Source organism: Vigna unguiculata, chromosome 7 (assembly GCF_004118075.2).
Source record: "Vigna unguiculata cultivar IT97K-499-35 chromosome 7, ASM411807v1, whole genome shotgun sequence".
In the NCBI taxonomy this organism is placed as follows: Eukaryota; Viridiplantae; Streptophyta; class Magnoliopsida; order Fabales; family Fabaceae; genus Vigna; species Vigna unguiculata.
Window position 1 is genome coordinate 39,095,361 of NC_040285.1, and position 17,505 is coordinate 39,112,865.

At 31.8% G+C, this 17,505-nt stretch overlaps 3 protein-coding genes across 3 annotated transcripts; all 3 read right to left on the reverse strand.

Annotated features, from left to right (window-relative positions):
- Positions 1-566: 566 nt before the first annotated feature.
- LOC114191782 (protein trichome birefringence-like 36) lies at positions 567-2,808 on the reverse strand. Its single transcript, XM_028081175.1, has 5 exons — positions 2,456-2,808; positions 2,116-2,287; positions 1,854-2,035; positions 1,559-1,717; positions 567-1,142 (listed from the first exon to the last, which is right to left on the reverse strand). The coding sequence occupies exons 1-5, from the start codon at positions 2,806-2,808 to the stop codon at positions 845-847; spliced, it is 1,164 nt and encodes a 387-aa protein (XP_027936976.1). The 3' UTR covers positions 567-844.
- A 1,318-nt stretch (positions 2,809-4,126) lies between these two features.
- LOC114192047 (diphosphomevalonate decarboxylase MVD2, peroxisomal) lies at positions 4,127-9,854 on the reverse strand. The gene is made up of 10 exons (XM_028081600.1): positions 9,304-9,854; positions 8,336-8,534; positions 7,553-7,616; positions 7,381-7,444; positions 7,210-7,290; positions 6,325-6,411; positions 5,517-5,674; positions 5,356-5,404; positions 4,894-5,015; positions 4,127-4,797 (listed from the first exon to the last, which is right to left on the reverse strand). The coding sequence occupies exons 1-10, from the start codon at positions 9,517-9,519 to the stop codon at positions 4,575-4,577; spliced, it is 1,263 nt and encodes a 420-aa protein (XP_027937401.1). The 5' UTR covers positions 9,520-9,854; the 3' UTR covers positions 4,127-4,574.
- A 2,819-nt stretch (positions 9,855-12,673) lies between these two features.
- LOC114190761 (pentatricopeptide repeat-containing protein At2g35130) lies at positions 12,674-16,916 on the reverse strand. The gene is made up of 8 exons (XM_028079767.1): positions 16,768-16,916; positions 16,460-16,644; positions 16,133-16,365; positions 15,141-15,390; positions 14,647-14,792; positions 14,165-14,370; positions 13,414-13,538; positions 12,674-13,310 (listed from the first exon to the last, which is right to left on the reverse strand). Coding segments are annotated over exons 1-8 (1,740 nt in total). The 5' UTR covers positions 16,770-16,916; the 3' UTR covers positions 12,674-12,717.
- Positions 16,917-17,505: the final 589 nt, after the last annotated feature.

Genomic DNA, 17,505 nt, shown 5'->3' on the forward strand with positions numbered 1-17,505 from the left:
AATTTGCTTTCTCTCATGTGCATTTAGCTGTTATCCTTTCTTTATTGGGAATCACATAAGCATGACTATAGGTGTCTAGCACTTTGGAAAAACCGGTTGGAAGTCCTATATCGATTACAGATAAGATTAAATCATAATATATAAATGAGTGCAAACTTTAATTTATAAGTTGAGTTTGTTAGATTGAGTTAGATTTAAAATTCATCACTATTGAATCACCCATTAATATCTAGTCCAACTAGATTTAAAGTTCACTTCTTAACTAACACGAGCATGGATAAAATTTTACGCATTCAATTTGTAGTATTTTTTTAATCTTTTCTCCCACTCTGTTTTACCCATATTATATGATGTAGGATGTTACAGGGCATCAGGTCAGCATTTCTGAAAAAAAAAAATTGGATGGCAATTAAGATATGAAATAAAGCTCTACATAATTAAAATAGAGAGAGATCAAGTTTTTGAAAACAAAAAGAAATCAAATTTGAATTTCAACCCTAACATAGCAATATAAATCCATTTAAGTCTAAATTTTATGACTTTTTATCTGGCAAGAACATGGGTTGGTTTTGCATCAACACAAGTATTATAACTGATACATAACATATATATGCATTTTCCTCACTTCAGTAATCTCCACTTAAAATTACAAACTAAAGGGTAATTTGGCAGTCCTGTGGAAATCAGAAATACAAATCCAAGCATAATGTGCCATCAGAAAACATTGATAATGAAAAACATACAACCATGTTCTTGGAGGCTCACTAGATATAAAAACAAACCCTTATCATGATGAATTGTTTAAGACCTTGCATTTTCCATAGATATTTCATTGATGTCAAAGTTAGAGCAATGCACTGAGCATCTCATTCCAAATGTCTGGCACCCCAGGGAGGCACCAATGGCTGCAATCAGAAGAAAGACCTGTGCCTGTTTTCTGCCTCTCTTCATTCATTGCCTTGCTATACACTGAAGGATGGCCATCTCTTCTGAAAGCAGTCATGGTTGTGATATCTTGCAGATACACTGGGAATCTCATTCTCTTTATTACTCCTTGCAGCACTACCAGAGGTTCAGGAACATGTAAGTGGCTGAAAAATTGTACAGGTTGTCTCTGCTTATAGCATTTCCAACCATTTTGCCTGCATGTGAAAACATGGAACCAGAGTAGCTCAGTGTAGTGAACAAAATTATGAATCCTGCATCCTGATCTTCTAAAGCGAGTAATTCAATCCTTGATGTGAAAATTTATGTTTGAAGTTACATAGATGACAAATCAGGCATCTATTTGAACAGTGATAAGTTTTATAGCAAGAAAACTCATTATTATGTTTGAAGTCTCACATCGATTAGAGATAAGACAATTTCATAGTATATAAATGGGATGCAAATCTCATTTTACAAGTCGGTTTTGTAGAGTTAAGTTAAGTTAAGCTTAAAGTTCACTTCCTAACATAGTATCAGAGCCAATTTTTAAAAAGCCTATTCTAGCGAGATTTCTATATATACTCAAATTCAGAGAGTTTGTTGAAATTAGGCATAAAAAAAAAGACTGAACCTGTTGTGCCTAGGTGACATGCTTCGGAAAATGACTCTGGTTTTTCTAGGATTCAAATTAAGATCCACCCATCTTGCCCATGTACTGAGTCCTTTCTGATAGGCAACCATAGGATTCATGTTTGTGATGATCCTATTTCCCTCCATGTAATAGTCCCACCTGATATTCATCAAGGGTGAATCGATTACAATGTGAAGCTGGCAAAAAGTTTAGGTATCCTTTGGTTCATGGTCAAGGACTATTTAAAAATTTCAGTTATGCAGCGAAAGACTGGGGAATGAAAAAGCTTTCTTACGAGCTTGTTTGACCAGAGTGAGTCCACCAGTGAGCTGAATCAAACACAAGAATATCAACTCCCCTCCAATACCTCGCATTATCTTCAATCAAATCCAAGTGTAGAATTCTCTTGTTGTTAGATTCTTTCTTCAGTTCTACCAACAATGGTGCCCAGAAGAACTCAATTGATGCCTCAAAATCCTGCAAAGTGAACAAAAATATGAGTCATTTTCAAAAGGAAAAAAAAAAAAAGCTCCATTGTTTGATTGATCGATCCCTACCATAGCATGGAAAGCCATTGAAGGACCATTATAGGTCACTCTTTTACGATCCGTTGGAATAACTCCTTGAACCAAGCAAACAAGAGATTCCCACTGGTTTCTCATTATGGAATCACCCACCAGCATTATTCTCTTTCTTCTCATTTTACCGAGAAAACCCAGTGCATCAAACCTGCAGGTGTCATCAAGAAGCAAAATTTATATACAACAATGATGAGCATTAATATCTATTATAGCAAACAAAGAAAAAAAATGTATCGATCATGCATGCATATAAAATAATAGTGATAACATGTTGGCATTATGAACAATTGGCCAAGTTTAGATACTATAGAAACACCTTGGGATAGAACAAGCATTTGGCTGCCACTTCCATTTCTCATAGTCAGAATCTGGCCTTCCATTCTTTTGACAAGTAACTGCAGTGCTGAGGTAGGGACAGTTGGAATCATAGAGGGGGTATGATTGATCAAAAACCCATTTTCCTACGGAAAAATCACATTTTTTCCAAGAATCTCTCTGGGTTTGCACCATGTTAATGTCTTCTTCATTTTCCATGGCAATCCAGCTGAGCTCATCCTGGGAATTGATGAGTGATAATGTGCAGTGGAAGAAAGATGGGAAGATGGTGTAGAAGAGAAAGGAGAGTAGGAGAAGCTTTAGTTTTGGCATTGAAGCAGAAGGTGAGAGCATAGTGTGAGTGGTTCAAAGGAGGGAGGGCTCTGTAATTTAGAAGGGCCTTGTTGTGTTGAAAAAAGTGTTTCGTCAAGGCATGACTTCCGGTGGTGTGGACCATGGACATTGTTGACATTGCTGTTCATTGTGGTAATTGATATCTGTAACACTTTTCTTCTTTTTTACTATAATTGCTGCTCACCTTTTTACTTCTCTAATCATTATATTCATATTTAGAGCAATGTTGAACTTGTTGCCACTAATTGATATTATTGGAGGTGTTATAAAATCAGGTTAATGATCATACATACAAATGGAAGTCAAAATAAACCATGGCATAATTATTGAGGATCGTTAGACCTTTTTAGTCTAATTTATGAGTATATATATGTCCATTTGAAAGCATTGATAGGAATATGATTGTTAAAATAGACATTGTTATAAATGAAAAATTATAAACATACACATTAAATTAGTATAATTATTAATTAACTTTATATCCGAATCAATATATCAATGGTAAACATCTAAACGTCACATAACTCTTAAATTGTATTATGAAACTCCGCAATCATCACCAACCTTGTCATATGAATTAATTATCACTTGGTTATGATAATAAAAATCTGATATCCTAATGTTTTCTTCTTTTTTTTTGAAAAGCATAACATTTTTATTATATCAGTACAATATTTGGTTAAATTAGAACAATTGTGGATTCAAATATAAATAAATAATGTCAAATTAATATATATATATATATATATATATATATATAATTACAAATATAGGATATTGATCATTTACCCATTTAGAACCACATTTCGACTTGGAACCTCATCAAATCAATGTAAATTGATCATTCAGCCATACAAAGACAAGTCACAGTTCACGGAATTAGACTTTGTTTCGATATCTCTCAATTGTTTAAATTAGGCTTTTTAAATGGTATTTGAACTGAATTGTTTTAAAAAAACTGTATTGAGTTTTTATATTAATTTAGTTTTTAGAAAAGAAATTGCTCTTAACTGTTTAAAATAAACTGACATATAATTTGTAATAATGAAAAATATTATTTAAGATAGGATCCCCCATTGATAATAATTCAAACAATTTATATTAATTTAAACAAATTAGAATAGTATATTTCAATTTAAGTTATTAAAATATGCAAGTCAATTTAATTCATTTAAATTAAAGTTTAATTTAATTCTATAATAATTCAGTTCAATGTGTACCTGTTGTCATAAATGATCTACCATAGACATCGTTGAGAACGTTGACATGAAGCAACTGATGGAAGTGTCGCCTTCATAACGTAACAGATTGGACAAGCTTTCTGTTATACAGAAAAGTGCACTAAGCATTGAAATCAAGTTACAATGCTGCAATGTCTGTTTGGCTGGCTTGAACAAAATGTTACGGGTGAGGGGTCCATATGGTGAACAAGAAACTTCTTAAGCAGAGGTACAATGGAATAAATATAGAAAAATAGGGAAATTGATCGCAGAAAAAACAAACAAGTTTTAACTTACAAGCTCACGTCAATACAGAAACGGAAAGAGACTTATTTTCTCCATAAAAATAGCCTAAACTATATCTGAAACAAGAACAACGGATAACCAAATAAAAAAACTGCGAATTGGAATGAGCGAATCATTATGCCATGGGTGCAGGGACTTCCTTGAAAGGGTCCTCCAGTCACAATATTTAGGGCTCATAAACCCTGCTGCTAGTGAAGCCCAACGAAGAATAGATTAATCACGACAATACCTTCCATAAACTTACTTTGGAAGCCCAGTTTCCTCGTTAAGAAGTGCTTGACTACTATCAGAAAGCAAAACAGGTCCCGTTCCAGGTCTGGTACATATGAAGTAACTGATATCCCCCTTGTATTTTTGTGATGGAATGTTATCTTTAATTTCTGGAGGAGGTGGCAAAGCTTCCACATCCTTTATTCCGTTGATTCCAGCATCTTTTGCAATTGACTTGTCTCCAATAATGTAACTGAAGGGAGAGTGTTTTGCAGGTAACTAAGAAATTCAAGACATTGACAAAACTCTAAGAATAGTATGCATGCAACTTCAAAAGCTTAAAAATCACCTGTCGAGGTCATCTGAATTCGGAGGGAAGTAATAAAGCAGCCTCTGAACCAAAAGGGTAGCAGTTTTCCTGTCACGTGCGATCAGAACAGCATTTGGCCCCGCATCAAACGTATAAGCTACCTGCAAATCAAAACTACATAAATATCAAAATAGAAATATACAGACCAGTGTATTACAATAATAATAATAATAATAGTTGTTATTGTTATTAATGAAACTCGGGGATATATCCTTTTCGAAGTATATATGTTTATCACTATGATACGGCCAACTTACAAAATGCAAAAGATTTGTCCCTAAGTTTGAAGTTGAAGATTATTATAAAAATAATAATAAAAAATTAGTATGACAAAAGTCCAAATAATATTTATATTAATTTGAGATAAACTTCACAAATTTTGATCATTGGAATAAACTGTGCTACATATAACAATAATATGACCAATAAAGTAATTCAAACCTGGGGAGCTTCTTCTGAACGGTTCCACTTTTCAGCGATGCTGATTATTCTGATGAAAAAATGCACCATCAATAATTAATTAGGAAAGAACCGTGTCACACTTGTACGTTATCACATACACATTGTATTAATAACCACATCTTGCAAGTATAAGAAACTACCTGTGGGATGTATCATTCATGTAAAATATAGGGGGGGATGTATCCAGACAGACTGCATGAAACTGGTTGCTATCCGCACAGGCCAATCGTGAGAAAGATGCAAAATCACGATTTTTAATGGCTTCTTCCATTTGCAGTATCCGCTTTGGCACAATTTCCTATTGCATCATCCAAACGAGAAAACGACAAATAAAAAAATTGTCCAAACTAAATCACTGAGATAGTTTTTTACGTTTTTATATAACAAAGGGCAATGAACAGCCCACAAACTTTCAAGCTATAATTAATAACAAGTGTTTGCATTCAAACATTGAAATTGACAGCATAACAGTGGAAAATAAATTCCATACTTAAAAAATGGTTGAGGTAAGTTTCTTAGCGAGGACAAAAATAACAATTTTCTTACTGATTTTAGTAATTAAAAGCCCATAATATCAAGGTGCTAGGAAAAAAAACCAATGGAATTCCTTTCTTCAGTGTCATACAAGTGTATTTGGGTAAATTGGGTAAATAACTCAATAAAGCACTTATTCAACCAAAGCTTATTCCGAAGTGTGGCCATCAAAGCTTACTGAAATAAGTTCATAAACTTTATTTGTTAAGCTTCTCGACAAAAACTAGTTGAAATAAGCCAAAAAGACCTTATAGGAAGGCCCTCAGTCATTTCTATAAGTCCAAATTAGCTTCTTTGAAGCTGTATTGAAACAACCCATACGCAAGGAATGCCTTTATTTTAATAAAAACAAGAGCAGTAAAATAACCATTGACATGGTTACTGGTGCAAAACTTGTACACGGGGATGAAGTACCTTTGCCCTGTGTTGTAAAAGTAAACTTGTTTCAACACTCTCACGCATTCCAGAGGTGCTACTTGTTTCCTTCTGCCGAGAACTAACCTAGAAATAGATAGCAAGATGAGAGTATTGAGTAAAGTTTGGGATATGAGATGAGATACAATGTAGCAGTTACATAGTGCCAAGATGAAATAGAAACACGTCATTTACAAAAAGAATAACATGGAATAAACATATTAAAAAACAAAATTAAGATCTAAATTTAGTATACTTATTATTCAATAATAGATATAAATAGGATACTACAATAATACAAAAAAAATTGCAAAAAATTAATATAATTTCAAATAATAATGACGCATTTTTAAAATATTTTGCTTCATAGAACAATTAGCAACTCAATCGGGAAATATTAAAAAGTGAAAGCAGCCATAAAAAATGCAAACACTTAACTTGCACCGGTGTTGCAAAAACTTAATCATACATGATATGGACAAACAAAGCTTAGTGTTCACTGAGTGGAGTAAAAACAAGTAACAAATTTGAAGCATATGGAGTTCTATGATCTGAAGAAAGCCATATCCAACTGATAATATGATTATTATCAGGTTAGCGAACTGAGAAAACATAACAACGGTGTTTCTATAGGATAGATAATAACATTAAATGAATAAAAACCAGCAGTTTTAGTGGAAAATTTGACACCAAAGCGAAGTCACGTTTAGCACAATAATAAAAAAAAATGAACTGACTACGACAAAGCTTGAAAGAAATGGGAAACCGGAAACCTACAGGCTTTACATTGAGAAATGACCACAACAAACCATTGTTAATGAAATATTAAGTCAAAACTCAACAGCTAACCCGTCCATTCAATAAAAAAGACTGAAAGTGTCATACCACAGCAATTACAATGACAAGATCATCCCAGTGTTTTTCGTCGGCAAGTTGAACTGCGAGACTATCACTTCCATTATCCTCCTATAAATGTTGAAGAGTAAAAATTAGAAATGGATTCTCATATAACACGGTATTGTATGAAAATATAAATTAGAAAACAGATTAACTTACTTTTCCCATTACCCACTTCACAAATCCCCCAAATAAGCTGCGACAAGCACTACCTGATCCTTGCCTGCACATGATGACAATTTTCACAAGTGCAACATGTTACTAAGATCCAAACTGTCCAAACAAACCCGTAACAGCTTGCAAATTTTAAACCCATTAACAAAAGAAAGACCTTGCAATAGCAGATAGCTGACTTTCATCCTCTTTGACATTCATTAGCTTCCCGAGGGCATAAGCTGCAAATAGAAAACAAAATCGTTATAACAGGTCGTAACTAATATTATGCCTAATATAAAATTAACAAGCACCGAGAACCTTGCTACTTCAAATAAGAAAGCATGGAAATTTGATCAAGTTTGTGTAGTAGATAGACACAACAAAACTGAAATTGGAATATCTACACATAAATCTAAAGAATATAAAGGGAGAGATGCAATGTTCAAATTATTATTGAATAACACATGACGCTGCTCCTATGAGTCCAATTCTAAGGAATAAAACATACTTTGTGACCTGTTTAAACAGGAAAACCATTCTCCATGACAGACTATTGAATCAATATTAAAACATACTTCAAGCTAATTGTTACCAAGTCCAGTATCCACAGGAAATTTTATCATATCAGTACGGCTACAATTTGTTTTCCTGGTAAGTTTCTTTATTACCATTCTTGCCATATTTACTCTGGAATGACCAATCTTAAACCAGCTAAAGCAGCCAACCAATGACAATCAGATTTGATAGACTGACTCAAGCATCCCGCATTAAGCACTAGCTCAAAGTGCGGAAAGATTATCATTTTGAAATATAGAAGGCAAAAGAAGTTGTTAGAACTAGGGAGCAAATGGAAGAATGCCCAAATCTTGTTAGTAGCTACAAAGCAATCCACTCAATTGTCACAACTGGTGAATGAAAGAAAGCACAAACGAAAAAACAAGATTAACGTGTATATTACCTAGGCAGGCAAAACCCGCAGCTGACGAAGCCAGCCCTGCCGCAGTAGGGAAATTGTTGTATGAAGCAATGTGGACATGCAGTTTGCTCCAATCCTCCTTTTTGATCTTAATACCCTTTTTCTCATCCTCTACATCACAAGCGCGAGTGCGAATCTCCCGTAAACAGTTCTGGAACCTGCCCCCAGAAAGAGAAATCTCCTACACTAACCAGCATAACCACATTCCATGAATCAAAACAGAAAGAAGTATAATGACAAATCTCTATTCATCATCATCTAGTCATGCCAGAAGGGTCCTTTTCTTTATCCCTTTCCATTTCTTTACTCGTCAATCTTTCCGACAACTAAACATTATAGAGAAACAAACTACAAATAAGCAATTGCCCTTTGTGCACGTGTCGGAATCGCACAAAATAAAAGAGATGCAAACAGCATGATCAAATTGCACAATGACTAAGACTCTCGTGTGAACTTTTCAACCAGCACTTATCAGCAGGAGCGGAGCCACGATCACCCCCAAAAATTTTAACTCCCTTTAAGTTCCATATATATAAAAAAAAAATGCCCCAACCCGAGAGAAAGAAAACTCGAGGCATTTTGTGTTTGGGCCCTCTCAACACAAACCCTGCCTCCACTATATTTGAGAAGAAAATTAACTATTTAAGAAAAATAAATAAATCAAGAATCTCCCTTCCTTAAAATCAGATCATGCAAAAAAAAAAAAAAAACTGAAGAACAAGTTTTATTCATTTGATCTCGTTGATTTGTTCCTTTTTTTCCTCCAAACCTATCAAAGATCACACTAAATGCCTTTGAAGCATAAACGCCTGAATGACTTCTTCACCTATCCGAAGACATAATAACTCGACTTCTTTTTCTAACAAAAAGCCAATTCCCAAAACACAACCAGAAAAAAAAAAAAAAAAAAGAGAGAGAGACATAAATGAGACAGGAAAATAAAAATTTACCTTGCCATTGAGCCACATGCGATCCTGCTGGAAAGTGGGACTAACAGCAACAGTGGTGGTAGTGCAGAGGTGAGCGGGATCGAGAGTGACACTGATACTATCATTAACCGGTAAGATCAGGGTTTCATCTCTTTTCCCCCAATACTTGATAACAGCAATGTTAGTTGGCGTCTGCGCCGTCACCATCACCACCCAATTTTGCGACTCACTCGCCATTACAATCGATCAATGAACGTTTCCTGCAAATTTCAAATGGCGCAGGAAACACCCGGAGAGTGAAGGAAGCAAGAAAGGTAAGAGAGGCTTGGGTTTAGAAGCAAGAAAAGAGAGAGATGCGAGATTGTGAATGCGGAATTGGAATTGAAATGAGAGAGCAATTGCAGGCAGAAAACGGTGTTATATAGCATGAAAACGAAAACCCAAGCAAAGCCAATGCATGAATTATTAACTCTGCATTGGTTTTAGTCTTTGGATTTCATTTTCATTCTCATTCATAATAAATGCTTCTTTCTTCCCTTCCCTCAACGACTTCATTTGTACTTAATAATGACACAGAGCCATCACTAACAGTAATTAGTTAGTAAGTAGTAGTGTTTTCCTTGTGATGACTGCGTAGAAGTCACGGGATTTTTTTTTTTTATATTCTAGTAATTTGATTGTAGACATTAATAAATCTTATGATCTATTGTTGTTATTAATTAAGTGTAATATTAATAAAAGTATTTTAGTACAATTGTAATTTCAAAGAAATATTTTACCTACACTTATCCCTATCATTTTCAAATAGAATTAATTATCGTCTTTACCAAAAAAATATTATGTTTCATACATTTATTTCATCATAATTAGTAATTTATCTCTATTTTTAGATATTTAATTCGTTTTGGATTTTATATTTCTTTTTTTCTCCGAGTCTTTACTTTTTAAAATGAAAGTTTAATTAAGTTTTTATTTTTGAAAAATAAAATACTCAGGCAAAATTATTTTATAGGTGTAAAAAAAAATTGAGAGTGCCAAACACTTAAAATATATCAAAATTAAATTATTATTATTTATATATATACGTGCAAAAGCCTTCCTAAACATAAATTTTTATTATTATTTTCTACGTGTTAAAATTTAGACTATTTTCTATTATTATATGTCAATATTAGGAAGTTCTAAAGTAAATCATGATTAGAACACGTAATAAATATAGGTTCTTACATATAATAATTATAAAGGATATTAATATCAACTATATGTGTGAATTAAAAATATAAAAAAATTGTACACAACAAATACAAAAATCAATACAAATGAAAAATATGAATTAAATTATTAATTAAATATTTTATTTCACGTGACATTAACATAAATGTTGAAGTGGACTTGTCTCAAGTTATTACAAATAATTAATGACATTTTTCATCTAAAGTAATTATTGATAAAACTGATACATGCTCTGTGTGTTATTAAGAGAAACTTTTATCTATAATTATGTATTTCCTTTCAAAATTCTTTTTCCCTTATTTATTTTCCCCTAATCGTCAAAGATAATTTTAATACAAAATGTGGTGTGTGTTTTAACAGATAATAATTTTTAAGTAAAGTTTGTACCACGCGTAACACCTTTCTTTGTATTTTGTTTTGTAGTGTCCTCGTGTACCACGAGCAACACAACACATGCATGCGCGTGCTCCCATGTTTTTAAATAACCACCAAATCAGGTCAGCATAAAATCTTAAATTCTAACTATTAAATTATGGAAATTTTTTAGATTCACCTCTCTTAATTTTCTATACCCTTCTAACATGTAATCAAAATAAATAATATTTTTACCTTTTTAGTTGATTTATTCTAAATTATTTGATATTTTAATATAAACATAATATTGTGTTAATGTTAGATGAGTATTGAATAAAAGATGAAGTGGTTGTTGTGTATCACCTCCCTTAAATTAATTGTACTCTTAAGTTTACCTTCATATTTTTCAAGTTACTTTATTTCTTACCTAGTTACTTATTTCAACTCATTTAGAATATTTTGGTAAAAAAAATATTTTGCTTTCTTTGTCAGTTTACAATATCAATAAAATACTAATTAGCTTTCTATTACATATTTAAGTATTTAATATTTATTACGGAAAAAAAATATAAACGAGAGACATATAACTGATCCCAGAGACAAAGAATATATTCGGAGTTTGTATAATAACTTTTTAAGAAATAAAAAATAGTATATGTATTTTGTAAATTTTATATCATATGTTTGTAAATTTTGATATTTTTGTTAAATAGTTGATACCTTTGGCACATCGTTGAGAAAGACGGTAATTCTTATTGTTGAATGAATGTTTCATGTGTTGGGTCAATCCGGTTTATCAGAAATTTGGATCGGATTGGTTAAAATTTTGTACATATCGATTAAATTTTTATCTGATTCATAAAAAATTGATTCATTCGAATTGAATCTGTGTTGAATTAAGTTGACTTATTACATATAAATTATCACACAAAATTTTTATATTTTGATTGAGTTAAGTTGTTTTTTTAACCAATATATTAAGTTAACAAATGTAAAATTAATATTTTTGATTTAGGTTAATTCAACTCGATGTGTAAATTTTGTCAAAAAAAGATTATGAAGTATTAAAGTTGATACCAGAGAAAATAAAGTTTGAAATTTAAGCATTATAAATAAACCTAGCTTCTATTGAAATTGAGGGATTTCATCCCAAATGAGTATAGATTATGAAGTTAAAATTAAAGTAAAATTGAAGGATTTAATCCCAAATAGTTATGAAGTTAAACAACTAATATTTTCTATAAATAATATAATTTACTTAAATTTATTGGATTCTGTTAGTAATATAATTGTCAGTGTCATATTAAATGTATTATTTTTTTCTTTGTCACACATGTCATACATTACTTATGATCACTTTAATAGATAGAGGGTATTATAGATTGTAATTAAAATAAAAAAAAATAGAATTACACCAAAATACGTAACTGTATGTGTTAAATCATAAAAATAAAAATATAGTGCACATTCCTTTAGATAAACAGTTCTTATATTAATTTTAATTTTGGATAATAATATTTTGACTACTAAATTTTGACAACTTTCTCTTACAATATAAGATGACATATTCTAAGTGGTTTTAGAATATTAAGATTGAAAAAATAAAAAAAAATAGAAAACCATTCAAAAGATACCATTTAAGGTTATAAAAAAAATTGTCAAAATTTAGTAGTGAAAAAATTATTTTTCTTTAATTTTAGTTGATAAATTAAGATAGGACAACATGCCATTGCAGGATAAAAAGAATAGTATTATACTACTTCATTTAATATTTTTTCATCTAATTAAAGTAAGAAGAATCATATGTATAAAACACCTTTTTTTTTTGTAGCAGTAGCAGCTGAAAGATCAAACAAGTGAAACTGGCAATTCAGTGTTCATATCTTTGTGCATTGTTCTAATCACAGTAGTAACCTGTTGTGTCTGATCTTCGTTGGAACATGCTGCGAGAAGAACCTTAGCGGTTCCTCCATCTGGGTAACAACCAGCATCAATCATTTCTTCAAATATTTCTAAGCATTTCAAGTAAAGTTTTTTCTTGGAGTAGGCTCCAATACGTGAAGTCCAAGTCACCACATCAGGTTTTAAACCTTTGGTAGGTAGCAACTGAAAAAACTCTTCCATTCTCTCAATAAACCCTGCTTGTCCATACCTATTTATCAAGATATTATAGGTACTGATATCAGCTACATATGATCCTTTTTCCATCACTGTCAGAACTTCTTCCATTTTTGCAAATTGGCCTAAACGTCCGTACAGGTTTAGCATGCTGTTCAGAACATAGGTGTCTAGTTTCAGACCAGATTTACACATTTGGTTAAGAATCTCCTCACACTTGTTCACACTGCCCATTTTTGAATACGCAGAAAGAAGAACCATGTGAGATTTCATTGTTGGTGTTATTCCCACTCTTTTCATATCTTCAAAAACAGCTTCAGCATCTGAGATTTCATTTTTAGAATCAATTCATGATGAGATTTTCTGGTAGGCTATTTCATTTGAATTAACAAAACAAAATGATAAGTTCCAAGATAAGGTAATTACCATCTTGAAAACCCGCTCTACCATATGCATCTACCAATATATTATACGAGGCTCTATCTGGTTCACATCCCATGTGCTGCATTAGTGAAAAAATTTCTGCAGCTCCATAAGGATAACCTGCACGACTGTTGGAAGAAGAAAATTATATGAAACCATTGCAATTAATATCAGAAAACACTGAACAAATGGCATTGACACATTCGACCGATTACTTCTATCAAAATTTAGAGTAGACGTATGTTGCCCGAATACGGATACGGACACGAAGATACTATTAAATTGAAAAAATATAGGACACAGGACACGATGTGTATATACATGTTAAGTTTAAAATTGTCAACTAACACATTGTCAACTAACACAAAAATGAATCTAATTTATCTATCTAATATCCAATATGCGAAAAGTAATAATAGTATAAAATTTGTTTCTTATTTTAATCGTCAAAATTATGTCAAAGATAAAGAAATATCGTGTGTCCTACAAATATCGTAAAAGTGTCGGTGTCCGATACGTATCAGTTATCCAAAATAATCTGATAAAGCCTATTTGTGATGTAAGTCTACTGCATTTTATTAAGTTTCATTAGCAAAACGTCTAAAATTAGCAAAACGTCTAAAATCTTATGAATTGATGGCTATAAACTGATTTTTTGCGATTAAATTAGATTTAGAGTCGACTTCTTAACCATAGGAAAGAAGTGAATAGAAAAAAAAAAAAATTAATAAAGCACAATCTCTTGCGTAAGAACCTGTAAGCTTCCATGAGGGCATTATAAGTATATACATCAGGTTCAAGTCCTGCTTCTTGCATCTGCTCAAACACTTCTTCTGCTTTCTCGCACAGTCCTTCTCTCGCAAATGCGTTCACCAGAGCAGTGTATGTGCAAATGTTAGGTTTGCACTTTTGGTTCTTCATTTCATGGAACATTTTTAAGGCCATAAAGGATTTACCAGCCTGCATAATTTTCAAATTTTAAAACTATTATATTATGACTGCACTGTAAAGAAAACACTAGAATGTGTGCATAAAAGTCTACATATCATAAATGACATGAAAAATTGTCATCTTTGTAGCTGTGAAGGTCATCATCAACAATTACACGCATTTGGTTTAGTTGAAGACAGTTAAAAAATTTGTTGCCTAATTTTGAAACCCCTCAAGATCAGATCTCACAGAAAATGTCAAAAAGTAAAATTTCAGACAGAAAATATACAATCTTAATAAGCTCACCTTTCCGTATAAATTTATCAACATGGTATAAGTTTCAGTGGTTGGCTTGCACGCATCCCTTTTCATTCTCTGGAAAATCTCTTCCACTTTGTTAGAATTTCCTCCTTTCATTAACCCATTTATATAAGCATTGTATACAACTGCACCTGGATTATTTATTCTCATATGATTAGCTAGTTTAAAGGATCAAATTTCCAGTTATAAAGAATGGATGCACATAATAGAGCAACGAAATGACGTTTTGTTGAATACAAACTAGTACTAGAGTCATTTAGCAGTGTCTTCAGTTTTATACTAAGGCTACCTACATTGTCCTAGTTCTTAAAATCACAACATCTATTTTTAAGAAGTGGACTTTAAATCTAACCTAATCTCACTAAACTGGTTTGTGAAGTGAGATTTGTACTCCATTTATATACTATGAAATTTCGTTATCTCTAATCGATGCGGAATTTCCAACATGTGTGGATGAACAAGGTAATTGAGGAACATACTTGAAGGAAGACCGTAATTTCTCGTTTCTGCAAAGACTGCTTCTGCTTTTTCTAGTAGCCCAGACAAGCAATAGGCCTTTATTAGAAGGGCATAGGTATCTTCGGTAGGAATGCATCGAGTCTCAAGAAGCTGCAGATATGTGGATTCGGCCTCCTTGTATAAAAGCTTTTGCCCAAAAGCATCAATGAGTAAGTTATAGCAGATTACATCTGGCTTATAGGAGCTCTTTAGCAGTATCCATCTACATATCTGTACAGTTTTTTCTGTTATGAAACACCAAACCAAACTAATAACTTCCTTAAACAGAAACAAAAATTAGTGTCACTGTCCTAGTATTCATGTAACTTTGGTCCCATAAAATAGACGATGATGACAGGTGACACATGAACATGAATGTATGATGAATTTAACAGTCAAGTCATACAGTTGACACTTCAAAGAATTTGACAGGAAAAAACTTTATCAGAAAGGTAAATCTACTAGAAGCATAACAAGGTTTATGAATTAATCTATTTTCATCTCAAACTTAAGGATAAATGTATATATTTCTTTTAATTTAATGACATAAACTTTTCTTTTATTAATTAAAAAGTGTTTTAAATTAATATTTGAGATAGAACGTATTAATTAGTATAAACAATTCAAAAGTCAGCTTAAAATTGTAAAAGAAAATATTAAAATAATTATATCTATTATAATTTTAAAGTTTAAGACTAAAATATATAAGTTTGGAATAAAAAAATTTCAAATCAAAGAATAGGACTAGTTAATCTATAAAATAAAAAAAGAAAACCAAGATTTGAGTGTGGAGTTACGAAACATCAGAGTCAGCTGAAGATAAAATGGGTCAAGAAAGGCCTACACTAAAAATTACTATAATGTAACATCTTTTCAGAGGCATAATCATGTTTAATAATCCAATAAGAGGCAATATCCAAAGAAAAATGAAAAATAAATTAGAAGTTTGAAGGCAGCAATGTGAGTTTCTGACCGAAATGATTGAATCCCATTTTTTCCTCATCCGAAGTTGAACAGCCACAGTGAAAATATCATCCCATAGGTCAAGAGTTGCAGGAAACTTGTCCAGTGAACTCCAAATGCCATCACTGTCGACACCCTTGTCAACGAAATCCAGAATCTCCTGTGCAGTTGGACTCAACACAGGGAAAATCCCATCAACAAACCCAGAACCATATTTCCATCCTCGTCCTCTCAAAGAACCACCTGGTCATAGAAAACCACACACTTTTCAAACATGACACAAACACACATGTTTCAATGAACAAGCGAACATGGTCATGTTCCAAGAGTCTATTACATTTTTTCCTGGACACTTTTTTGTGATTGAAGTTCCTTAGTTTCCCACTTCTGTCAATGTAAACGCTGTCTCTTTTGAACTTCTCCAGAGCCACACTACTGGAATCATTGGCTTTCCATTCAGAATCATTCATGCACGCTCGTGGTTCTATAAGGGTGTGGCTTAGAGTGCATATAGAATTTAACCTGTAAAATACTAAGTTTCAGTGGCATAACTATATCATGTGTCAATGCAACAGACCATGTACAAACGTGTGTGAGAAAGAAAGGAACACAGAATTGAAATGAAGAAAAATTGATGGAGCTTACATGAAGGCACGTAGGAGAAGGTCCGAGTGTGGATAATGAGTGATTGGATTTTTTTTCTGAGTGGAGAAAAATGGGCCTTTTGATATGGAACAAATGGACAAATGAACTAAGAAGCAAATATCAATGTAAAGATCTTAAGAAGGGTTCAGAATGAAAGACCAATTCCATTGTTTGTGAGAATTAAATATATGATGATGTGCCAACAGAATCTAACAAAAAATAATTTGATTTTTCTGTTTTCCATTTCTTAACCAATCATTTTTTTTACTTACAAAAAATAATTAATCATTTTTTAGGAATTTAATTAGAATTTATTAAAAATTGTTTTAATATCTGTTTCCTATATATAAATTTAGATACTTTTCATTTCTTTTTAAATTTGTTTAATTTATTCAATTCTATTTTCTTACATATTTTTAATTAAATTTCTACTATTTAATTTATTTCAATAAATAAATTGTGAGATGGAAATCACTTTTTCTTTTCTTATCCCGTTATTTTACTTACTTCTTAAAAATATAAAAATATTATGATTAGTATAAAAGGATAAATAATCTTTATTATTTCAAATAAATAAAATATTTATTACTCTAATTTGTAATGAAATTAAAAATATAAAGAATGTGTTGAAAGATAATCAAATTGTAAATTATAAAATAATTTAAGTAGTTTATTATTTATAAGTTTAAAATTTTAAAATAAACTATTTTAAAAATAACATTCGATGTTCTTTATATT

Coding starts and splice junctions, on each gene's coding strand:
- LOC114191782 (XM_028081175.1), bottom strand. CDS start 2,808: ATGCTCTCACCTTCTGCTTCAATGCCAAAACTAAAGCTTCTCCTACTC. Junction 2,288..2,455: donor AATGCTTGTTCTATCCCAAG/GTGTTTCTATAG, acceptor TGACACCTGCAG/GTTTGATGCACTGGGTTTTC. Junction 1,143..1,558: donor ATGTCACCTAGGCACAACAG/GTTCAGTCTTTT, acceptor TTTCACATGCAG/GCAAAATGGTTGGAAATGCT.
- LOC114192047 (XM_028081600.1), bottom strand. CDS start 9,519: ATGGCGAGTGAGTCGCAAAATTGGGTGGTGATGGTGACGGCGCAGACG. Junction 7,617..8,335: donor TGCGGGTTTTGCCTGCCTAG/GTAATATACACG, acceptor TTCTATTTGCAG/CTTATGCCCTCGGGAAGCTA. Junction 4,798..4,893: donor AATTCAGATGACCTCGACAG/GTGATTTTTAAG, acceptor CTCTCCCTTCAG/TTACATTATTGGAGACAAGT.
- LOC114190761 (XM_028079767.1), bottom strand. Junction 16,366..16,459: donor AAAAGTGTCCAGGAAAAAAT/GTAATAGACTCT, acceptor TTCTATGACCAG/GTGGTTCTTTGAGAGGACGA. Junction 13,311..13,413: donor TAGAGCGGGTTTTCAAGATG/GTAATTACCTTA, acceptor ATGAAATCTCAG/ATGCTGAAGCTGTTTTTGAA.